The 26008-nt window shown below is 37.5% G+C and overlaps 1 protein-coding gene across 4 annotated transcripts in view; it reads left to right on the forward strand.

Annotated features, from left to right (window-relative positions):
• Positions 1-26008, forward strand: part of ZRANB1 (zinc finger RANBP2-type containing 1) — a 68972-nt gene that overhangs the window by 13594 nt on the left and 29370 nt on the right. Inside the window, exons 2-3 of one of the 4 annotated variants that reach the window (XM_060126793.1) lie at positions 7361-7535; positions 8852-9702. In XM_060126793.1, the coding sequence (XP_059982776.1) occupies positions 7495-7535; positions 8852-9702 (892 nt within the window). In that variant the 5' untranslated portion in view covers positions 7361-7494. Of the gene's footprint in view, positions 1-1525; positions 1547-7360; positions 7536-8851; positions 9703-25126; positions 25249-26008 lie in introns of those variants that run through there. The other 3 variants (XM_060126794.1, XM_060126796.1, XM_060126795.1) reach the window with 3 other exon arrangements.

Raw genomic sequence — 26008 nt, forward strand, 5'->3', positions numbered from 1 at the left:
AATAATTCATAGGTGGTATGATGTATGGATGTATGATATAGCTTTGTTTTAGAAATAGGATTTTGTTACTGCTTAGATACATTAAGTGATCATTAATATTAAGTATATATTTTAAAATTTGAGCTTGTCACTTGTCACAGATGGAGCAGGGAAAAGTTAAAAAATGTTTTAATTAACTTTGGAAATAGTATGCAAAATAAATTGAATAAGCAAGATTTTAAAGTGAGTCTTTTTAAAAAAATTTTTATTGGAGTATAGTTGATTTGCAATGTTGTGTTTCAGGTGTACAGCAAAGTGAATCAATTATACATATATCCACTCTCTTTTAGATTCTTTTCCCATATATGCCATTAAAGAGTATTGAGTAGAGTTCTCTGTGCTATACAGTAGGTTCTTATTATCTATTTTATATATAGATCCCAACCTTCCAATTTATCGTCCCCCCTAAAGTGAGTCCTTACATAGAAGAATGTGAGACTTTGGAGATTCTGGAGATCATCTTGTTTAACTCATTTATTTTTTCACAGATGGGAAAATGGAAGCTCTTAGAGATAAAAATAATTTATTAACTATCTCAAAGATAGTCATTCTTTGCTTTTCTTTAACACAAGGTCATGTATAGGTAGTGTGATTAATACACACCTGTCATTTGGGGAGGCTTTTCCCTTTTTCAGTTGTCTTAATGCAAATGGAGGGCTTTATTATTTTAATTGACATACAGTGGTTTCTTTAGTAATCTGGATTAGTGTATTGGTTTAAGAGAAGTCAGGCTGACTTTTATTAATAATATTTTCTTCCCCAGGGATTGCCTCCAAAATTAAAAATACTTAAGGCATTTTATAGTCTAAAGTCGTGATAAATACCTCAGATTGGTGGTTTTTTCTTCCACTCAATTTTACATGGAAAATTTAGTATATCTTGTTTTATAAATAACTTTTTAGGTCCTGCTTACTTAACTTTTTAGGCATTTTGCAGTAGTTCTCAATCTAGATAAGCTTTGGGAAGATTCTCTGTAATTTTGAAAAGCTAAAATGTGAGCAAAATGGGTGTGAACAAGTTTTGTATTTTTTTAAGTTTGCTTGTTTAGATATTGTATGTTATTGGTTATCTAGGAAAGACTGTTTAGTGAGGCATTACATGCAGTTTGTTAATTGTCCAAATTCTGGATAGTGGGAATAAGTGACTATGGGCTGCAGTATAAATGTATTTTTATTACATTGTCTGTCTGCTACAGACTTTGGAGCCAGAATGCCCAGGTTCAAATCCTGGCTCTGCCACTTAGTAGCTTTGTGACTTTGGGCAAGTTACTCAACTTCTCTTTTCCTGTTTCCAGTCTTTAAAATTGGAGATAATAGTAGTACCTGTTTCATAGGATTCTGAAGATTAGATTACCTGATGTATAGGTACAGTGCTTAGAACAGTGTCTGGCACACAGTACATGCTGAAGTGTTAGCTATTTTCTTTTCTTAGTTGGATGAGGCTGACCCTGGCAAAGTTGTGAAGTAGACAGAGTTGGCCTGGACATACATCCATCTCTAATGGTTGGGTAAGCAGTCTTTTCAACCTGCTGCTGTCTTTGGCATTCCTTCCCAGGTTGCCCTTTGCTAAACTTTTGCCTACTTATTCTCCCTGTCTCTGCAATGAAAATCCAACTCACAAAATCCCCACCCTACTTTCCTGTTATTCATTACAGTAGGAATTGTGAAAAAAGTAATCTAATTGAATGACTTCATACTATTAATAAGTAACACTTGTAAATAATTTGCCTTTATAAAATAAGTGTTTTAATTCATCTAACTTTAGGGGATTAGATGTTAGGGAAAATGACAAAGAAATTTGAACAGGGTCGAGGCGTTGGGAACAAGATGTTTTTGGACAAGAGAGTAGCTCTGAATTGGTTTTGCCTTGGAATATTTCATTTGTTTGTGCCTGCTTTTCAAATCGTTTTCTTTCTTTCTTTTGTATTAGAACTCACTGAGTATTTAAAAATTTCTACCCCTCCTTTCTCTGTCACATAGATAACATAGTGTTTGGTTAAAAAGGTGGCCTTTAGTTGGACTAGGTTTAGTAGTGACTGTTGGTTGGTTCCTGTGGATATTGTTAATTGGGACTAATTTGTTCAGTGTGAACAGAGAATAGATACGATGATAAAAGAAATCAAATTCTGAATGAAGTAGTATGTTCACAGCTTTTGTGAAAGTTGTTTTATTGTATTTTAAACGCTGGCTTTATATGCAGTCTTGGATATAATCTCTCCATTTCCATGTACATTTAAGAAAGCCGTAGTCATCTTTCATCTACTTAAATTGCAGGTGTCGTGAGTACAAGGACAGTATTTTATCTACGTGGTTATATCTCTCCACGTTTCTGAGTGCGTAGTAGACCTTCAGTAACTTGTCATAGGTTGTTAACATTAAATTATTTTTGTTTGGGATTATAATTTGGGGTATGTGATTGACCTGTGATGTCTCTGAAACTGTGTAAAGAAATCATGCTAAGATGGGTTCTACAGTAGCTCAAGATGGATCTATCTATCTATGTATCTGTCTATGTATCTATCTGTTACTCCTCTTTCCTTTCTAGTTACTGTCTAGGAACTGGAGAGTACAGAGGAAGTTGATGAAATTACAGATAAAGCCCTAGTATATAAAGAGGTAGAATTCCTCCAGAAATGACTAGAAGATAGATTTTTAAAAAGGAGCATTACTATTGTTTTGTGTAAGATTTGACACACTGTAAGTTAATTTTGTGTCTATATATCTTCTTCCATTCTGATCGGTGGATTACTAATTATCCAGCGGTTTAAAGAAAAACCATTAGCATTGTAGCTGTTATTAGTTTTCCTAATTAACACCATGTTGACTTATTGAAATGTAAACTTTGTATTTCTTGTTATATTTTAAGGACTTAGGTTTGGTGGAATGAAGTTAGATGTACTGGTTGTACTGGTAATTGACTTAATTAAGGCATAGTGCCAGTAAGGCCAAGGTCACCATGACAGGTGTTATTTAACTGTTATTATTTTAACTATTATTTTAACCAGATTAATTTTGTCTAGTTTGTCCACACATTCCTTGGAAGGGGCCTTCTTAGCAAATCTCATTAGATGCAGATGACATAGATAACAGTGATCTCTGTATGGGAGGAAGGTCAGCATATTTTTGGGTGTCACTGATTCTTAATCATGTATACATAATTTCACAAAGATTTAGGACTTTTAATGATCACAAAGGTTTGTGCACTTGTGCCCTTAACACCACAGGACTTGAATAGTTAACCAGCTCATGCATGCCTTGCCTTGGTACCTAGGTGTTAGAGGCAGACACTTTGTACTGAGGTCTTACCACAGGAGTGGATCCCATCCTCTAGAATTTCTCCTTTTTCTTGAAATTGCTCAAAAGCTCCACTCCTTTCTTTGTTCAGGTCACTCAACATGGTCTCTTCTCTGGATTTTACTGAACATAGGGCTGGTCCACATTCCATGCCACTAGAATCCCTGAGCCAAAGTATGTATGTATGTATGTATGTATGTGTGTATTTATTTATTTATGGCTGTTGGGTCTTTGTTGCTGCACACGAACTTTCTCTTGTTGTGGCGAGTCGGGGATACTCTTCGTTGCGGTGTGCAGGCTTCTCATTGCGGTGGCTTCTCTTGGTGTGGAGCACGGGCTGTAGGCGCGCGGCCTTCGGTCGTTGTGGTGTGTTGGGCTCAGTAGTTGTGGCTCGCGGGCTCTAGAGCGCAGGCTCAGTAGTTGTGGCGCATGGGCTTAGTTGCTCCGCGGCACGTGGAATCTTCCCGGACCAGGGCTCGAACCTGTTTTCCCCTGCATTGGCAGGCTGATTCTCAACCACTGTGCCACCAGGGAAATCCCTGAGCCATAGTTTTTGAAAGCTTGGCTACCTCATTGAAAATTGAGGGGAGGAAATGATATGGGGAAGACACACAAGTCAGTGTTCCAGAAACTAGCCCCAAGAAGACATACAGTAGGTGCCAAATGTCGATAGAAGTGTGGTTGCTTGGAGTGTACTTGAAATGATTTGAAAAAACTTTACGAGAGAGATGAGATTAGAACTGAACCTTAAAGGATGGGTAGGATTCGCCAGAACTTGAGTGTGTGTCTGTTGTGCTTGTTTTTCTAAGGTAGTGCCTTCATGTGTGTATTGTGGAGGGATGGTGGTACCTGAATGAGTCTGGGGTGTGTGTGGTGTGTTTGTATGCTGGTAAGGAGTTGAGAGTTTATACTGTTACAGAAGAGCTTCAGAAAGAGGGACTTGTTATTAGGAGGATTATTTTGGTAACGGTGAGCTGGATGGATTTAGAGAGGGAAGGCGCTTAGGAGGCTATTATAGTAGTTCTGACCTGAACTGCAAAAGGGTTGATGGCAGCTGAAATGGAAAGAAAAGAACTGTTTGGACAGAAACCACTAGAAAGAATCTGTGAGGAGAAGGCAGAATTCAAGATAAGTCTGAGTTTCTATGCTGGGTGCAGTAGTATTAGTAGTGTCCTTAACGGAAACTGGAGAGAGAAATCAGGATAGGGGTTTGTTGTGAGAGGAAGATAAGAGGATTTTAATATAGGATGTGACAAGATATTGGAGCCCGGAAATGAGGTGAGATTTGTAGATGGAGGGTTCACCAGTGCTTCTAGTTTTAGCGCTTTTTAAAAAAAATAAATTTATTTATTTTATTTATTTATTTTTGGCTGCATTGGGTCTTTGTTGCTGCACGTGGGCCTTCTCTAGTTGTGGCCAGCGGGGGCTACTTTCGTCGCAGCGCGCAGGCTTCTCATTGCGGTGGCTTCTCTACTTGCGGAGCACGGGCTCTAGGCGTGTGGGCTTCAGTAGTTGTGGCACGTGGGCTCAGTAGTTATGGCTCACGGGCTCTAGAGCACAGGCTCAGTAGTTGTTGCGCATGGGCTTAGTTGCTCCGCAGCATGTGGGATCTTCCCGGACCAGGGCTCGAACCCATGTCCCCTGCATTGGCAGGCGGATTCTTAACCACTGCGCCACCAGGAAAGCCCCGCTTCTAGTTTTAGCTTTCATCTTTAGTCCCCTAAAATGCTTTCTGAGCATTTTTAAATCGTCCAGATTTATGCTAATTAATATTTATATCACCAATTTATATTAATAAATTAATATTTATATTACTAAATATAGACTTAATATTAATAAAGCTAATATAAAACCAAAAGACTGTCAGTCCTTCCTTTGGATAACTGCTCATCATTTGACACTGACAACTGAACTTCTCTCAGTTTGTTTCTCAAGGAGTCTGTGCTTGGTGAGGATCATTTCACTTCTCTAGTTCTCTCTCATAGGGTTTTAGTAGGTGGTTGGGGGAATTTGTAGTGTAGCTACAATTTTGAGTAATTGACTTCAAAATAGGTGTATTTATTCTACATTGTTTAGTAATGCTTCACAAATATGGTCTAATTAATTCACTACTAAGCATGACAGTATAAAAAATGTTCAATTATGAGCCCCTCCCTTTCCCTAGCCATTAACCCATACATCATAATGCTCATGCTTTTATTATTGTTTGAACTGGGAAGTATATAATCAAAAGCAGTTATGAATTTAATACTAGAAAATGGTTGCTATACTTGGAGACATTATTCAGTCTGTCTGCAGGTAGAGGTTGATGTATAAATAGATTCATGGACTCTTTGGTCCACAAGATGGGAACTGCTGATACTGCATTTGAACCAAGGAATATTTGTTTTAAGAGTAGCACTTGTGTCTAGATCTGCTTAAAGAAAATCCATATTATACAGATTTTATTGTTGCTTTGTGTACCGATTAATTGAAGTATGATTCACTGGCTAGAATTTGGAAATCTGTATTTTATGCAGAAGTAGACTTGTAAATTAAATTTACTTGGGTATATGAATATATGTTAACTTGAAAGATATTTAGTAATTGTTTTATTTCAATGCACAGTATTAACTCTCAGAGCTGTTTGCTATTAAAAATTATTTCATGTTCTTTTTGACATCTGGTAGAAAAAGTGTACTCAGTGTTAATTTCACCTCAATAATGCAAAATCACATAGTTGAACTGATGTTACCTTTACTCTTCCATTCCATTTACTGTTACCACAGGTACAGATGACTCTCTCAGATAATCCTCTCCAATGAATTTTAGCTTTTGGTTATGAAAAAACAATAATCCTAAGACAACGTCTTAATTCCCTATAGAGTTGGTACCATGTACATCATTATCTAATATAATGCACTTATCTTAAAACTCTTTTTTAATTTTTTGGCCACACCACGCAGCATGTGTGATCTTAGTTCCCCCACCAGGGATCGAACCCGTGTCCCCTGCATTGGAAGCGCATGATCTTAACCAGTGGACCACCAGGGAAGTCCCAAAACTCTTGAGCTTGGTTTTGGTATTGCTTAGTTACCTGAATTTTTGGGAGGGGTAGCCTATTTACCAGGCATATATGACAATGATTCTTTATTTTTTGTTTGTTTTTTGTCAGGCATGGACATTTAAGTATGTTATGCTGGCACATTAATCCCATGAAGATTAGTTAATGTAACGCCACAAACTATTTAGTTGAGCCTACATCAAAGTAAGACTTAACAAAGCAAGCATGAATTTTTGAATGTGAATATTTTAAATGAAATACTGAAATTACTTATAGCCTTGGATATGTTCATTATGTCATTTGTTTTTGTCATAAGTTTCTGCTTGCTCATTTTAGTTTACAATAGCATGAGCAAGTAATTTATTTATATTTAATTCCTGAGAAACCAAAGGAAGAAACTGCCTAATGAATATGAAAGTTGCCATTAAATCTCAATTGTCCATTTTATGGATGCTTTTATGATTATAGTCTTTGCCCTTCAACACACTTTCAGATTGCTGTCAAATGGTGTTTAATCAGTATGTACAAACTAAAGTGAAAAATCTAAGCAGATAAATTACCTGGGTTAGAGGAAAATAAAGTTGCTGAAGGAGAAAAAGACTTCAGAGTTAAATATAAGCTATATATTTCTGCTTTTTCTGTTTACTTGGTTTATGCCCCCTTTCCCCCTTCAATAATAACAAGTAATTCAGTAGGAATTAATTTATTAGGACTACCAATTTAAGATTAATGATAATAATAGTTCACACACACATGTGTTTAAGGTTTTAGGGGAAAATATCTTTCCTATGTCTGATTTGACTCACCAGCCCAATCAGCTGATTTTATTGCTGTGTTAAATTAAAATTCTGAATATAGTAGTCCATTATTAAAATAAATGAGTAGGATTAAAATAGAGAATTTATTAAAATAAAGCCTTTTAAAAAAATACTTTTGGATAAAGTAACAGGCTTCAAGTGAAATTCAGTTTTGGTCTCCTTTACAGGAATAGCTATTCACAGTCATACAGAACCACTTATCACGTTTTGCAGTATCTCCTGAGGAAGTCAGAATCTGAGCCACCATGACGACTGAATCTTGTCTTTGGTCTGATTTATAAGCTGTACTTTTATTCTGACCATGTGCAAGGTGGAGGCTATAGCATGGAAACTAAAATCTTAGTAAGTGTGATTTTTATTTTAGCTATTAAATAGTAGCCTCTCTTAACAGTGAATTTGTCCTCTTAACAAAGTTTACACTATAAAAGGGGTGAGGACTTGGCAAGCAGGGACATAATACTACACTTATAAAGTGAAAGATTTTGCTTTCCAGGTTCAGGAAAAATCCCTGAGAATGAGAAGGAGAAGCTTCTATTACTCTGCCTAGAATTTCTTTCACTTTTCTGGTTACAAATAGGTGGCAGGATGATACTAATTTAGTTGAGAAGGGATTTAAGAAAATGGAGAGGCTGGCTTTAGTGGCCAGTGTCTAAATTCAAGCTATTTAAAAAAATTATTATTACATTTGCTGTGTAAGTTGCTTCATTTATAAATGATTGCCATTAAATTATAGTCTTCATTGTATTGCAGTGTTAGGAAGCCCAGTGTAGAATCCTAGGAGCCTTTTAAATAGTTAATATGTTTTTAATATGAATTGAATTTTGAGTATATTTTAAATATTGAATATTTTGAGTATAAATATTCAAAATTATATTGGAGCGATTATGCTAGTTGTTATGTCAGGGATGTTTCATCAGTTGATTGTCCCAAGTATAGGTGATATGCAGTTTTTATGTTCTGCACTCTAGACAGAACAAGATTTTGAGGATATAGGCTATCAAGGAACTTTATCTCTGTTTCACAGTGTTACTTTGTTAATTGTAAGGATTACTACTTAACATCTTTCTTTCCTACCTGTGCTTATTAAGAGCAGTGAATAATTAGCACGTTTAGGCTGCTTTTCTCCCTTAGCAAGAATGATAGAATTGACTGTTTGATTTTCTGAATTCTTTAGTGAATCAAACATTGTGGTACTATACCTAGATAGCATAATAATCTATGTTGCTCATAATTTGAGAATGGTTATGTGTTTAAGATACTCGGTTTGTGTTCTGTCCCTTCCCTTTGAATCTTTTAACTATTGGTTGTTTTTCTAAATTGATGGTGATGACCTGGCTGAGATTAAACATCTCTGTTAGAGGATTCCTGATTTAACCTCATTCCGTCTTAGAATAAACCTCCCTTTATCTTCTGCCTTTTCTCTTGCATTCCAAAGTACATTTTCATTAAATTCCCAGGTCTAAGATTTTTCTTTGGGAACTTATGTCCAGTATCTCTCTGGAAATTTTAAGAAAAGGTAGTTGAGTGTGAAATGTTACATGCATCTTTTGAGAAATTGAGGTTTTATAAGTTGAAGGGTACTTTTATATTTTGGGCATGTTTTCAGGGATGGGATTATGTAGTTATTGTTTTAATAACCATGTCCTAATTATTTATAGCTTCCTGCCTGACATAACTCACTTCAAGAAGTGCACAATGTCAGAACGTGGAATTAAGTGGGCTTGTGAATACTGTACGTATGAAAACTGGCCATCTGCAATCAAGTGTACTATGTGTCGTGCCCAGAGACCTAGTGGAACAATAATTACAGAAGATCCATTTAAAAGTGGTTCAAGTGATGTCGGTAGAGATTGGGATCCTTCCGGCACCGAAGGAGGAAGTAGTCCTTTGATATGTCCAGACTCCAGTGCAAGACCAAGGGTTAAGTCTTCGTACAGCATGGAAAATGCGAATAAATGGTCATGCCACATGTGCACATATTTGAACTGGCCAAGAGCAATCAGATGCACTCAGTGTTTATCCCAGCGTAGGACCAGGAGTCCCACAGAATCTCCTCAATCCTCAGGATCTGGCTCAAGACCAGTTGCTTTTTCTGTTGACCCTTGCGAGGAATACAATGATAGAAATAAACTGAACACAAGGACCCAGCATTGGACTTGTTCTATTTGCACATATGAAAACTGGGCCAAAGCTAAAAAATGTGTTGTTTGCGATCATCCCAGACCTAATAATATTGAAGCAATCGAGTTGGCAGAGACGGAAGAGGCTTCTTCAATAATAAATGAGCAAGACAGAGCTCGATGGAGAGGAAGCTGTAGCAGTGGCAACAGCCAAAGAAGATCACCGCCGACTACGAAACGGGACTCTGAGATGAAAATGGATTTTCAGAGGATTGAGTTGGCTGGTGCTGTTGGCAGCAAGGAGGAACTTGAAGTGGACTTCAAAAAACTAAAGCAAATTAAAAACAGGATGAAAAAGACTGATTGGCTATTCCTCAATGCTTGTGTGGGTAAGTTTCTTCATTTTTTGAATGGGATGGGAAAAGATATTAAAAATGACATGAAAGATATAAGGAAGGTCAGTATTATTTAGTATTTATTTCATTCAGCATGATAGCTATAATCCCAGTATGCATGCATAAGAATCTCTGTATTTGTGATCTTGTCATAACGTTGTCTTAAATTGCCTCCCATTTCATTGTGCATGTGTCTTTCCATCATTAGAAAAACTTTTAAGTTATAGCAAAGATTTTTACATATCAGTAGTAAACCGTATACCTGGAGTTTAAAACTGCTACTCTATTTATTGTAACAAGATGTGACTGAGGAACACCAGCTGCTGCTTCAGAGTGTTTGTAAACAGTGTGAGCGTCTTGTGATGATAGAAGCTTTAGTCAGATGTTAAAAATATCACAAAAATGTGTGACTCCAAGAAGTTGAACAAACATAATATTGACCTTGAAAATACTGATGTTAATTTAACATGAATGTCATGTAGTGAATATTTGCAAACTTTATGGAACTGATTTCACGTGGCCAGCTGATTCCATAGTTCAAATTATGATTTGTGTGTTTTGTGTTTTAGTGCTTTCCTAAGGAAATTCTGGATATTGGTCTCAGTCTCTGGCTCAGAGCTGTTCAGGGACAGAGATGTGTTGAGAGAGTAAGGTTTCCTCCAGTTATTGACCTTGTGAGTTAGTTATTCATGATGTACTTCATAGAAGCAGTTGCTTGACTCCTCTGTATTTTTTTCCCTCCCCCTCTCTTTTTTTTGAATAGGTTAGCTATTTGAATTATGGGATTTAAATTATTTGGATGGGGTGCTTACTTTGACATTAAGTTTTGTAAAGAAAATTTTGAGTAACTACTAAAGTTAAATCTGTGTGGAACAATAGCTAAGCCTTCAACATGGCTTAGCTGTGTATATATATTTTTTCAGTACTAATTTCTTTTGTTTATCACCCTGAATATAGCCCCAAGAATATGGAATACATGACTATATGAACCTGCAAGTCCTAAGAATAGATTTCAAGAAATCTCAGTTTTTTAATTTTAGTTTTGTCCTGGCCAAAAAAAAAGAAAAGTCCCAGCTGATGAGCCCTTCTGAACATCAGACACAGCAGGCACTTAGTAACTGTTAGCTCCAGTGTTCTCCTGTCCTGAGGACGAGGGATGAAAGCACACTGAGCTGTCTTCAGCCATCTGTGCTGTTCCATTACATTGCATTGATTTTTTTCTCTCCCCAAATTGAGGTACCACAGATGGTGTGAATGTCTTTTTTTTTTTTAAACCAGGAGCTACAAAAGGGTTTTATTTATTATGAATTTTAAAAAATTGAGGTCAAATTCACATAACATAAAATTCATCATTTTGAAAATGAACAATTCAGTGGCATTTAGTGTATCCACGGTGTTGTACAACCACCACCTCTGTCTAGTTCTGAAACATTTTCATCACCCCAAAGGAAACTCTATACCCATTTAAACAGTTACTCCACATTTTCTCCTCCCCCAAGTCCCTGGTAATCACCAGTCTGCTTTCTGTTTCAGTGGATATACCTATTCTGAATGTTCCATATAAATGGAATCTTACATTATGTGATCTTTTGTATCTAGGTGTGATTGTCCTTTAATTACCTGTATGCCTTTTGGAACACTCTTAAAATTATTTTTGCAGGTAGTAGCGTACTACGTACATGCTAACTACAAGGTGGTGTTATAGTACATGTAAATTTATAGATGGTAATGAACTACACTGCAGTGATTTTTAACCTCTTTTGGGGTCACTGTTTCTTCAAGTTAGTGTATCGTATGTTAAGAACTCTTGCTTTGAATTATTTTCTACCCTTGACACACACATTAGACCAATCAATATATCTTTGTCTTTATGGCTATTATTTCTTGTCTTTGTGACTATTGTGTCTTCTTGGTGCTGCCTTTATTTCTTTACCTATATCTACTTCTTTTGGATAACCATCCTTGTACCTCTTTGCATTCTTACAGCTGAACAAAAACTTCTCCCAGTAGGACCGATATTAAATTTGGTCTTATTTCATTTATAAAACAGTTTCTTTGTCATTAAATCCGCATTCCCACATACTCCAGAGTTTCTAGGTTCTTAGGGCCAAGGATTGATTGTAATTGGTTCTTGGTAATGTGGATTCTGTCTTTCCTATCAGCAAATATTTTTGACTATTCACTGCATAATATGGTTCTCAACTGTTGTAGAAAGATTATGGCTCTGTCTTTATTGGGTAGTCATATCCTGATTTGTAAATATCCTTGAAATATGTTAAAAACTTTTAGTTGTTTACATTGTATTGGGTTAACAGAAGTCCACAAATATTGAAAATTAATCATTTTTTTTTTGTTTTTTTGGCCACATTGTGCGGCGTGTGGGATCTTAGTTCCCCGATCAGGGATCGAACCCACGCCCCCTGCAGTGGAAGGCGGAGTCTTAACCACTGGACCACTGGGGAAGTCTCCGAAAAGTATTCTTTACTTCTCCCTTTCTACCTGTCTTTTGCTCTCCAGATTTCATTAGATATGGTATATTATGGTTTATCGATGTTAGGCATTTAAGAAAACTATCTTAGTGTTTGCTTTGGCAGCACATATACTTAAAAAATCATCTCCAAAGTACATACACTAAGTATAAAGTGTATAATGTGCATAAAATTTATACTAAGTATAAAATGTGAGACTTTCCCATTTGAAATTGAAATAAAAAAAATCAACCTCAGCCTTGTACCTGGTAAAATGGGAATGAGGAAGATTCATTATTGAGAAGGGTAAAGCTAAAGCTTCCACAGTATTAAGTAAGTATCTTTTACATGACTGTTGGGTATAAATTTCACATAGGTCACATTATCTTACGTGATGAGAGGAAGTTGGGGACGTCCAACGTCCAACGTTTTACTGGTGCCAAAACCTGACACCAGTAAAAATGGAATCTGGGAGTGGGAGTGAAATGGTAACGGCAGAGGTGTGAATTTAAATGTGCTGTTGTCTCTGGAGTGTCAGCAGTGTGGTGCCAGGTTATTTTCTGGGAGATCATGTCAGTGCTAATCATGGTCTAACTTTCCCACTGGACAGATGATAATGTCTCTAGAGATAAAGCAGCACTACCTAACATACCGTTTTAGTTCTGCTGTTGTATTGAATCAGTTGCCCTTTAGAAGAACATTTAAATTTGTGATCCCAAGTTGATCCCTTGAAAAGTTACAGGGTCAGATAAGAATCTCAAATTAAATCTGTATAATAACTTTTGTATGCCTGAGCCCTGGACTCTCATATCCAGCGGCCGCCTATACAACATCTTCTCTTGAATATGTAATATTTCAAACTCAGTGAGGCTAAAAAACTGAACTGGTCTCTCAAATCTGTTGTCTCACTCCCCCCATCTCAGTTGATGGCAAGTTCATCGTTTTATTTGCTGTGTCCAGAGCCTTGGTCATCCTTGGTTTTCTTCTTTTTCTCTTATACTCCATTCTCACTGGCTTTGTCTTCAAAATATACCCAGAATCTGGCCACCTCTCAGTACACTGGTCCAAGCCATGATCCCCTCTATGTCCGTGTCGTCCTTTACAAACTGTTCTCTGAATAGGAGCTACTCTTTTAAAACTTTGCTTAGAACCCTCCAGTGATTCTCGCTGTGTTGCTCAGAGTAAAAGCCAATTTTATAGGCTCTCTCTGCTTTCTATCCCACACCTACTTTCCCCACTTTTATACAAACGCACGTTTCCCTCTAACCTTATCTGTTACTCTCAACCTCGCTCATTCACTCCTGCCCTCTAGCCACCTTTCTTGTCTGCAAATAAGCCTCAAGCTTTGTACTTGCTCTTTCTTCTGCCCGGATTGCTTTCTCTAGATTGCAGGATTAGCTAATTTACTTCTTTCAGGTGTTTTCTCACATGTCACCTTCTCTGTGAGGCCTCAAATTTCAGCCCTGTCCTGTCCTCTCTTCCCCCAACTTTAATTTTCTTCACAACACTTGTTACCTCCTAATACACTTATTAGAAGTCACCTTATTTGTCTCTCTCTTGCTTAGAACTTAAGCTTTCTGAAGGCCAGGGATTTTGTCTGTTTTGTTCACAGCTGTTTGCTAGTACCTAAAACATTGCCTTATATATAGCAGGCATTGAAATTTTTGTTAATGAGTGAATAAACATTTGTGGAAACTGGAATTTGGACAAATAGACAAATAGACCTTCCAAAGACAAATAAACCTTTTTGCTTTTCTCCTAAATTTCTTAATTCTTTGCCTTCTTCCTAGCTTTCTGTACTTTTCACCTTACAGACTACCTGGAGCTCAACCCACTGGGAGCCAACTTGGCTTCTTCCTGTCAGGTGAAGACAGAGCAAGTAGGTCCCATAGGGTTTTATTGGAAGGAGTAGAGAGGCCTCAGTTTATCACTAGGCAGTCTGTGGATGTGAAGAGTCTAAAGTCAGATTTCTTTATATTTAATTTCTCCGTCTTCCTGATGAATATTTGATAACTTGATGAATATATAAGGAAAAAAATCGTAGTGTTTTCTATACCTAGAGTCCTAAATCAAAGTTTTTACTTGAAAAGTTTTTATTCAATTGTCATTGGACGTGTTGCTTCCTGTTTGGCATTTCGCCTTAAATAGCTGCATCTTTCTTCCATTTAGCTTGTCTAGTGATCCTGCTAACAAAGATGGGAAGGGTTTGAGATTGGGGGGCAGCGGGAGGGAGTGCTGTTGAAGGCGTAGGGGGAAAAGAATCATGCTCATATAACAAGTACACGTTGAAACTGGAATTTTTATGCTGAAATGTTCAGTTTGCCCCATGGCAATGGCATTATAGAGAACATATGAATTAGTAACATCTCCACTGCTCCCAAGCTTTGGGGGGCCCGCAGTATGTACTGGTATACCCTGTTGAGAATCACTGACTTACGAGCTTAACCAGAATCTCATTATCAAGGAGCATGTTGAAATGAAGTCATGAGGATTGTAGTCTTATTATTGAGCAAGATTTTGATGGTCTAAAAATATATATGATTCTTAAAACGTAGGCAGTACATTAGAATTAACTTTTTCTTGCATGTGGTCTACAAAAATATTGTTATATTTGATCTGATGTTTCCCCCCTTCTCATAACTGTTGAAAATTAATATTTGTGGCAGTTGTTTATTGATGCCAATTGTATTTTGGCCCCCTTACTGGAAAGCTGTATACAGTGTGATGTATAGGTGTCCACTCCAGAGTGTCAGATATATCTGTAGAAATATCTAAAACTTGCATGGTGTTAAACATGTCAGAATGTATTGATATTTGTTTATTTGGTTTCATTAACACTTTTTTCATTTTAACCAAAATTAGCAATGTATAGGCTTATTACATTTTAAAATGTTCTTTTCAATTTACTTTGGTATAGGTATTAAAAATCATGTATATGGGGCTTCCCTGGTGGCACAGTGGTTGAGAGTCCGCCTGCCGATGCAGGGGACACAGGTTTGTGCCCCGGTCCGGGAAGATCCCACATGCTGCGGAGCGGCTGGGCCCGTGAGCCACGGCCGCTGAGCCTGCGCATCCGGAGCCTGTGCTCCGCAACGGGAGAGGCCACAACAGTGAGAGGCCCACGTACCGCAAAAAAAAAAAAAAGATCATGTATATGGATGGTTTTTCTCAAGGAAGTAAATTTTTAAGGTTGTATTAGTGTTACTTTTCTTCCTCTGGTGAAAAGGGTTCCCAGGCCCAGTTCCAGCATGTGTGTGTGTGTGTGTGTCTGTGAGTGTCTGTGTCTATGTGTGTCTGTGTCTGTCTGTGTCTGTGCGTGTCTGTGTGGTGGGGAGCTTCCTCATACCAACAGGCAATTCTCAGACACCAGTAGGGTGTCCGAGAATTCAGCTCAATTCTGACACTGTCTACCCAGAGGGAGAATCAGATTCCACATGTGAAGGGCTTAGCCCCACAAGACCTCCTTCCACTTCAGATGCCAGATGCCAGTCACAAGCCCAGGTTGTTAACCTGTACTTGTGACCAATTGGCTCTAAATCAGAGGTTCCCATGACCCCCTGCCTTGGGTTTGATTAGTTTGCTGAAACACCCCACGAAACTCAGAGAAACAGTTTACTTACTAGGTTACTGGTTTATTATAAAAGGCTATGATAAAGGATACAGATGAACATCTAGATGGAAGAGATGTATAGAGGGCAAGGTTTGGAGAAAGGGCATGGAGCTTCCATGATGCTCTTTCCAAGTGTGCCACTCTCCTCAAATCTCTGTGTGTTCACCAGCCTGAAAGCTCTCCAGACCCTGTCCTTTTGGGGTTTTATGGAGGCCTCATTACATAGGCATTGTTGATTAAATCATTGGTCACTGGCGATCTCTGGCCTCTCTCCCCTCTCTGGAGGTCAGGGTGGCATAGTGGGTGGGACTGAAAGTCCCAACCCTCTAATCCCCTGGCAACCAGCTCCCACCCTGGGGGTGGGATCCAAAAGTCACCTTCCATGAAGTGTTTTCAGGAGCTGAGGACCAGAAACCAGATACTATCCCATTACTTTTTTTTTTTTTTTTTAATCCCATTACTTTTATCACTCAGGAAATTCTAAGGGTTTTGGGAAGCTGTGAGCCAGGAATTGTGGATGAAGATCAAACATATATATTTGGTCATCTGAATGACAGTTTTTCCTATAAATCACAATATTGCATCTAGAAAAATCTGTTGCAGTGTGTAATCTTCTACGATGACTTTTTAAATTCCTAGTTTTGAGATATAGTGTCTGGTCAAATGAAAGGAGTGTTGTGCACTAACCCAAACAGAATCAAATTAACTTCAATGGAAGAAAAAGTCATAGGTTAGTTTTTGAGAGATAGTAGTACTGTGTACTGGAATGATAAGAAGTTGATTTATACCAAGAAAACTACCACATCAAAACAAAACAGAAAAGGAAATTCTTGACATAAGACACAATGGTGATTTTATACATTTATTCAGATATCTTTGTGGCTGACTTTTTAACTCTAAAGGTAACTCAGGGCATATAAGTTATTGTAAAGAAAAAATTAGAAGAAACTTGTTTTCTAGTTCAGTAAGTACTCCTTTAGCCTTAAAAATTATTAATTTGCTCCACAGAGGTATTTTATTGATGACTTGTCAGAAAACACAAAACATTAGGTATCTTGAAAAATACAATATTAATGATGAGGTAGTGTCCAAATTTGTATGTTTTACTTGCCCAGTACTTGACTTCCTTGTAGGCGCTTCTCCCCACCCCCTTTGGGTTTTCTCTGATTTACATGACTGATTTAAGTAGTGTGACAGGTAGAATATTGCACTCTGGCCCCCCAAAATGTCTAAATCCTAATCCCCAGAACCTATGAATTTGTTACTTTACTTGGCAAAAGGGATTTTGCAGATGTAATTAAGGGCCTTGAAATGGAGAGATTATCCCAGATTATCTGGGTGGGCCCAGTGTAATATGGGTCCTTAATCAGCAAAGGAGAGAGATGGGAGAATGAGATGTGACGGTGGAAAAGCAGAGGTTTTAGTGATGCGGGGGCCCTTAACTAAGGAATGTGGGCAACCTCTAGAAGCTGGAAAAGGCAAAACTACCTTAGAGCCTCCCTGTGGAGTGCACCTTGATTTTAGCCCAGTGAGACCCATGTGGAACTTCTGACCTCTCCCAAATTTTAAGATAAAAAATTTGTATTGCTTTAAGTCACTAAATTTGTAGCAATTTGTTTGAAGCAGCAATAGGAAATTAATACAAATAACATTTAAAAAATTACAAATAGCATCTTAATTTGACAATTTCAGAAAATTTTAACTTAACCTTCACTGGTTCTGTGACAAAACGAGTCGTTGTTTTGTTATTTTATACAATGGGAGAAGCTGAGGCGCAGAGAGGCTTACTGACTCAGTGTGATGTAGCCATGTTGTTATCCTTTTCTAGACAAAGGTGGTATATAGGTGTGTTTGTAAGTAAAAACTCACTTCTTTGTGTCTCTAGCCTTACACTACATTCATAGCAGTAATGGCCACCAAATGTATGTATGTGTATCGGGGGGGAAGGTGGGGGCAGATTCCCAAACCAAGCTATTCTCAGATTCTCCAGACACCAGCAGGGCATTTTACAATTTAACTCAATTCTGACTCTACCTGGAAGTAGCATCAGATCGCGCAGGTTAAGGGCTCAGTCCCACAGTACTGCCTCCCTTCCTCCCTACCCCCTTCACGTGCCAGTTGCTGGTCCAGGTTGTCAGCTGTGTGTCTGATTGTAGGCTATAAATCGTAGGTTCCCACGGGCACCTCCTTGGGTTCAGATAATTTGGTGGAACAGCTTTCAGACCTGGGAAAACATTTTACTTACTAGATTACTGGTTTATTATAAAAGGATGTGACCCAGGAACAGCCAGGTGGAAGAGGTGCATAGGGCAAGCTTTCCGTGTCCTCTCTTGGCCACTACTCTTGCAGCACCTCCACGTGTTCACCAACCTGGAAGCTCTCCAAACCCCATATCGGGGATTTTTATGGGAGCAAGATGGATTAAATCATTGGACATTGGTGATTGTTTGAACCTCAAGCCCCTCTCCCCTCCCAGGAGGTGAGGGTGGTGTGGGGCTGAAAGATACAACCTTCTCATCACTGGGTTTGTTCCCCTGGTAACCAGCCTCCATCCTTAGAGGCCTTCTAAAAGTTAACCTCATTAACATAAACTCAGAGGTGCTTGAAGGGGGCTTGCTATATGAGCAACAAAAGACTCCTATTTATTTCATCTTTATCATTCTGGAGCTATTTAGGGACTGAGAACAAAACTAAATATTACAACAAAAGACACCCTTATGGCTCTTATATAGGAAATTGCAAGGGTTTTAGGAGGTATGTGCCAGAAGCAGTAGATGAAGACCATGTATTTCTTATTCACAGTGGTTTTTCTTGCTTGATATGGTTGAAAGGAATACTGTTACTGGAACTTTTGAATGATGTTTGATGCCTATGAATATTAATGTTTTCAGTCCTTTTTTCCAAGTCAACTAAATAAGTATGCCTATGTGAAGTTGATTGCTGTGTCCCAAGGTAATCTATCACTTGCTAATATTTCTCATCATTCCATAGCTAAGCCACATTATTTGGGCTTGATTTTTAGTATGGCATTTCTCTAGTATTTGTTCTGTTTGCTTTACTTGTGTTTGCTTATACTTGGTATACCTTAGCTGTTTGGACAATATTTTCCATCTTCAGAATTTTTCCTGCCCTGTAGAATTGCTTCATTTTAAGTTATGGTTGTATGCTGGGCCATTTTGTTTGATTATGAATTTGATTTTATATTGATACCAGACTGTCCTACTAAAAGATACTCCTATTTAGTGTCCCTTTTCCCTTCATATATTGTTTTACATATGAATGAATGTGGAGCCTGAAAAAAGTCTTCTTAGTCTTTGACATTTAAAACCATCGCACTTTTTTAAAACATTTAAAAAAAATGGTTTGAGTTAAAATATTCTATTAAAAGCTTTTAATAGAATCCAAAATATACGTGGACTCCTGCAGCAAATCTTTGGCACTGCATCCATAAAAGGAAAGTAAGCTGCTAGAATGCTGGCAATGCCTTGTATGTCCTTGGTTAACTTTGTGTGATAATCTTACATGGGATGTGTGCGTGTAGCTATAGAAACTGCGGTGCCTTTTCACTCCATACACATTCTTGGTTGTGAATCTCCTTCCTGTCCAAGGTAGTTGATATTACAGGTAATAGAATTATTTTTAGCACTGTGAAAGGAGTATTACCTTCAGCTAGTTCTGTCTTGTTTTCAAGTTTCAAAGGATTTCCTCTTGTGCTTTTGGAACTCTGGATTTAAAATAACATTTTATGTCATGGTTTTTAAGTGAATTGTGGGAATTCTCAGCAGTGTAAGATTCTAATCTGTAGAGAATACACACACATTTTATTCCCCCTGGCCAGTTTAGTCTGGCTTTTCAAAGTGCTTCCTGACATCTGGGATATGAAAGAAGCTTCCAGGAATGAGTGTGTCAAGGCAAATGGATAGCAGTGGCAGAAATAGAGCCCCTGCAGTATCCTTCTGGTTGCCTTTAGTCTGCCTGAGACATAATTCCTGGCTTTTAGAAATGATTGATTACACAGGCCTGCCAACTAATAATGTGCCTCCTAATGCTGAGAAAAGGAATATGTGTGGTGAGTCTCGATTGTATGACAGTGACGTTTGAATATGCATCATTGATTGAGTAAAGGCTTTCATTTTTTTAAAAGCACTATATTAAATGAACACATTGAATTATGAAATCCAAAAGTATCGTTTAAATATTAAGTATAAAAAGATGTATTTAGACTCCAGAGACCTTTACTGTTTACCATAAAGTAACTTTAACTTTAAACATTAATTAAACTATGCACAGGGTTATAAAAATCAAGCAGTTATAGAAGGAGTTTATAAAGAAAAGCAAGTTTCTTTTTCTTCCCTCCACCTTCAGTCCTTATCTGTGGAGGTAACCACTGCTGTTCCCCATCAGCCTTTCATTCTGAGAAATTTCAAAACCAGTAGAGAAGTTACAAATATAATACATTGAACACCAAATACTTTTGACCTAGATTTTCCGATTGTTAGTACTTTGCCACATTTGCGAGCTCTATTTGTCTTTCTGTATGAGTTTTTCCTGAACTATTTGAGAGTTAGCTACAGATGTCATGACATTTTGCCCCTAAATATTTCAGCCTTGTTTTTTTTTTTTTTTTTTTTTTTTTGTGGTACGTGGGCCTCTCACTATTGTGGCCTCTCCCGTTGCGGAGCACAGGCTCCGGACGCGCAGGCTCAGCGGCCATGGCTCACGGGCCCAGCCCCAGCCGCTCCGCGGCATGTGGGATCTTCCCGGACCGGGGCACGAACCCGTGTCCCCTGCATCGGCAGGCGGACTCTCAACCACTGCGCCACCAGGGAAGCCCATAGCCTTGTATGTGTTAAAAACACATTTTCCCTACATATTCACACAATACAATTATCCAGAAACTCTAATATTTGAAGTCCATATTCAATTTCACCAATAGTTTCACTAATAGCTATTGCTCCAACCCCATTCAATCAAGGATAATCCGTTTTATTTAGTTGTTTTATCTGTTTAATCTCTTCTAATCTAAATAGTGCCTCAGGTAGGGTTTTTTTTTTCCTGTTTACTCTTCATGTCATTAACATTTTCAGAGGCCAGGCCATTCGTTTTACAGAATAAGTCTCAATTTGGATGTGATTAGATGAAATTTAAACATTTACTTTCTTGTGGGAGGGAGGAGTACTACATAGGTGATATTTGAAGCAGGACCTCTAATATCTCTGAGTAATGTCCTTTTATCATTTTTTCCTTTTAAAAAATTGTGGTAAAGCATACATAACAAAATATGGCATCTTAACTGCTTTTAAATGTACAGTTCAGTGGCTTTGGTACATTCACATTGTTGTGTAATCATCAATAACAGCCATCTGTGTGCAGAACTTCTTCCACCTTGCAAAACCGAAACTGTATACAGTAACAGTAACACCCCAGTCCCCCTTTCCCAGCTCCTGGCAACCACCATTCTTTTTTCTGTCTCTGTGAATTTGACTACTCTGGGTACCTCATATAAGTGGAATCATATGGTGGTGTTTGTCCTTTTGTGACTGGCTTATTTATTTCATTTAGTGTAATGTCTTCAAGGTTTATCCATGTTGTAACTGTCAGAATTTCCTTCCTTTTTTTAAGTGTGAATAATGTTCCATTTTACTTATATGCCACATTTTGTTTATCCATTCATCTGTTGATGGACATAGCAGTATTTCTTGTTTTATCAAATTTGGCATTATATACTGACTTCCTATAACAGTACATAAGGGTTTAATTCATTTTTAAATAATAAAAGCAGAGCATACTCATTGCAGAGTATGTCAGAGGTGAGAAGAGCTATGAAAAAATATAGTTTATAATATCACTATCTAGAGGAAATCTCATATTTGTATTTTCAGTTTTTTAATATTTATTTTTATGTAATGGAAATAATGTACATTCTTTTTGTTGTCGAATTTTACATTTTGAAGTAATTAAAATATTTTCATCTTTAAAAAAATGAATGTGTAATATGACTTCGAGTTGCTGTACTTTAAGTTAATATAGCCCTTATTATTGGCCTTTGGGTTATTTGAAAATTTTTTATTCTGATAGTGTTTTGATGAACAAAATCATCAGCATTTCTAATGATTTTCTTAGGTTCCCAGAAATGGGGTAACAGGATCAAATGATGGAAACGTGTCAGAGGTATTTTGTGCATGTTGGTAAATTGCTGCCTGGAAGGACTGTACTGATTATATTCTCATCATCAATGTAAGAGAGTACCTGTATAGCTGTATCTTTGCTGATGTTTGTTATTAATGGAGGCAAGCTATCTCATTTAATTAGTCATTTGTATTTTTTTCTGTGAATTGTTGATTTATGTCTTTTGTCCATTTTCCTTTGTGATTTTATCAAGTTGTATCAAGTCTATATGAATATAAATAATGTATATATTAAAGATATGTACCAGACATATTTGCACATTTTCTTTACCTTTTTTTGTGGGGAGAGTTATAACATTTTATCTTTGTTTTTCAGTTTTTTCGATTGAACTAAGGATTAAAATATTTTTTACAGATAATTTCCATTAATATGATTTATTAAATTCTTTCCCCATTGATTTGGGTGGTTCTGTCATATATAAAATGATTCTGCTTCATTTGTTTTGAGGCTCTTTAGTTTGATGTTTTTTTTTTTTACATCAGTATCACATTTTTGCTTAAACAATTATGGCTTTATTAGATATCTTAAAATCTCAAAAGACAAATGTCCAACCTGCTCCACCCTCCACTTGCTTTTCAGAATTGTCTTCATTTTCACCTTTTATTTGTTTGTTCGTCCATTCATTTATGCATTCAGACAATCATTGAGTGTGCTTCCAAGCACCGGGAAAGAAGTCAGGGCTCTCAGTGAGCTTGTGGTCCAGTGAAGAAATAATTTAACAGGTCAATAATAGTGTGATAAGTTCAGGAGAGGAAGTATAGGGTGTTAGAGGAGGAGTATGTACCCTAATCTCATTTGGACATTTGGAGAGGGCTTTCAGGAAGAAGTGACATCTAAGCCAAAACCTTAGAAGAGGGAAAAGAGTGCTTCTGTCAGAGGGAATTGCATTTGTTAAGACTCCAGAGGCAAGAGAGCATGGCTCATCCATTCAACTGAAAGAAGTCTATAGGGCTGGAGTATAGAATGGGAGCTGTGAGAAATAGCTGCAGGATAATGCTGGACCTTTCAAGGCCTGTTCATCTGGTTGAAGATTTTCGCTCTTAATGTAAGGGCAGTGGTAAACATTTGGAAGGACACTGCCTTAATCTGATTTGTGGTTTGGGGAGCTCACTCTGGTCATAGCCTAGAGACTAGATTGGGAGGGGGCAGCAGTGGAGGCAAGAAGACCTTTTAAGGAGGAAATTACAGCAATCCAGGTGAGAAAGAGTACGGCCTTACCTAAGGTGGAGGCAGTGGAAAATGGGGTAAGGGGGATGTATTTGAGAGAGACTTTAAAAAGGTAGATTGGATAAAACTTGGAAGAATTGATATTGGGGCTGAGGGGAGAGTTAAGAAAGATACCCAGGTTTTTTGTTTGGACACTTGGGTTGGATAGCAGTATCATTTTTTCCTAAATGTAGAAAACATGAAAATCAGTTTTAGACATGCCATAGTGAGGATTCTGATGGGTTGTTGGTATGGGCCTGAAACTCTTTGGGGAAACATCTACCATTCGGTGGTAGATCCATAGTTCTATGTGGATAGTTGTGGGGCCATGAGCATTAACGGAAGCTGTGGAACCTTCTCTTGCAGTAGCGAATTATAGGGACTTTCTTGATTTGTGCTTCTACTTGGGGACCACATCAAGATGCACTAACTTTTAAATATCTCTTCCAATTTGATGATTCTCTGTCTTAATTCTATCAGTATTTTTGGCTAGAAGAAGAGTTATATGGACATAATCTGAATAGTATAAAGTTATGTTGTGAGAGATTTTCTTATCTGTTTGTCCCTTTTAAAATGCTTATTTATCCTCTAATTTTCTCACTGGTAAAAGAGAGTGGCTAGACTATTCAGTTCCTCTTAGAAGGCCAATCTAAAATAGCATAATTCTAAAAGTCTAATATTTGGTTTCAGATTTGGCCAGGATAACTTGACAGATGAAATTTTTACCTGAAGTCAAAAACTTTTGGACTTGGTTTCAGTGCAGAATGTGATTTTGACATATACTATTTTATTTGACCAGAACCTCAGATTTTAAGAACTTTAATATCCCTTCAGTTGACTTTTTGGCAATATTTTAAGTAACCTTTCTGATTGTAACTCACATTCATCTTTAACCCATTAACACTGGTCCTCATCTCTGATCACCTTCCCAAAGATAACTTTGTGACATGTTCCTTTATATCCTTCCATTGTGCTTTTAGCAGTAATTCTTCCTGCATGGCAAGATCTTCTTTCTTATGAAGGTACTCTATCAATTCAGGTATTTTTTTTCATGACTTTGGGGATTTATATTTTCACAGCAGTTTGGTTGTTAACAATCTGATCAAAGATTTAAGGAGGTAAGAGCACCAAAGTATAAGCTACATTTGGCATAGTTTGTCATGGTTAATAATAGAACATTTAAAGGCCTTATTTAGAGATTATTTTGACTTCCCTATAATTTGAGTTTTTAATTTTTCTGAAGAGGATATTTTCAGGAGTTCCCTGGTGGCCTAGTGGTTAGGATTCTGGGCTTTCACTGCTTTCAATCCCTGGTTGGGGAACTGAGATCCTGCAAGCCGCACGGTGTGGCAATCAATCAGTCAATCAATAAATGTTTTCATAATGGAGTAAGTTTATTGAATGAATTGAATAGAAACCCATCGTGATAAAGTATAGATTAAGAATTTATTTCCAATTTGTGGTTTTCATCTCTTGGTTTTTTGGAAAAGATTATTGTTCAGTAGCACTATTCTAGGAATAGAAATGGTAGATTTTAACTTGTTGCCTTTGGTTATTATGTAAAAAATGCATCTGGGAGGTGATTTGTTTGGTCTGCTCAAACTATTTTTGGGATTGCCATAGCTTGTGTCTACTTAAGATACGTTTAAAAATATTGAGGTCATTTTATTTAAAAAGAAGGTCATGTTTGAGTATTGAAAGAGATTGCTGTGTCTGTCTAAGCCAAGTTTGTCTTTGAACTATAGCCAAATGGTTAGGAGTATGAAGAAAAAGTATAACTGGGTGGTATAGTTTCCTTTTTAATATGCAAAGACAGTTAAGTGAATTAAACTCTGAATAGAGGAAAACTACCCAGACCTCGTAGCCACCACATCTGCATCTTTCTACTGACCATGGTAAAGGACATTCTGAACATTACCACTTAAAGCTAACTTTTCTCTTTAAGGGCTCCTGAAATTGTGCCAGCTGACTCCAAGTCCACCCTGACCCCACAGCATAAACCATGCTGTGATGTCACAGCTACCATAGAACTCCAGGGTAGTGTTGAGCTGGCCCATGTGGGCTCAGGTAAGTCCTGGCTTTTTTTTTACCATTTGGCATTCTTTTCAAAGTTAGTTACCATTATGGTTTTATGTCAAAAGAAACAAGGCAAAACTTTGAAAACGGTGCCATATATGGGGGAAAAAATAAGTCTGTTTTCTAAACATCTATGAGCCAGCTCCATATTCTAACCAACGGAGTTCCATAGTAGCTGTGAAGTGTCCCCAGTGAGTTGTGACCCGTGACTTCAAAATATGTTAAATTCTACTCCTGGCCCAGCTTATAGAACAAGATGAGCTTTTTTTTTTTTTTTTAATAATTTCACTTACTCTCAGGTCTTTATGCTTTTAAAGTATATTAACTTTCCTTTATCTGTAATTATGCACCACCACTTAGCTAGTTGTGTAGTTCACTCAATTTTGAATGTATATTGATACAGCAGATTAGTTTTATAAAGTTAATCTTCTTAGAGTGCCTTCAGCTGTCTTTTTTTTTTTTAAACAGTGGGCACTTGGTTTATTTATCTTCCTGAGACTATTTTGAATTTCAAATAACATCCTACAGCTTGGCTTGGGTTGTTATTCTTTTTAAATTTATTTATTTATTTGTTTATGGCTGTGTTGGGTCTTCGTATCTGTGCGAGGGCTTTCTCTAGTTGTGGCAAGCGGGGCCACTCTTCGTCGCGGTGCGCGGGCCTCTCACTATCGCGGCCTCTCTTGTTGCGGAGCACAGGCTCCAGACGCGCAGGCTCAGTAGTTGTGGCTCACGGGCCTAGTTGCTCCGCGGC

This window comes from Lagenorhynchus albirostris, chromosome 16, assembly GCF_949774975.1.
Source record: "Lagenorhynchus albirostris chromosome 16, mLagAlb1.1, whole genome shotgun sequence".
Classification (NCBI taxonomy): Eukaryota; Metazoa; Chordata; class Mammalia; order Artiodactyla; family Delphinidae; genus Lagenorhynchus; species Lagenorhynchus albirostris.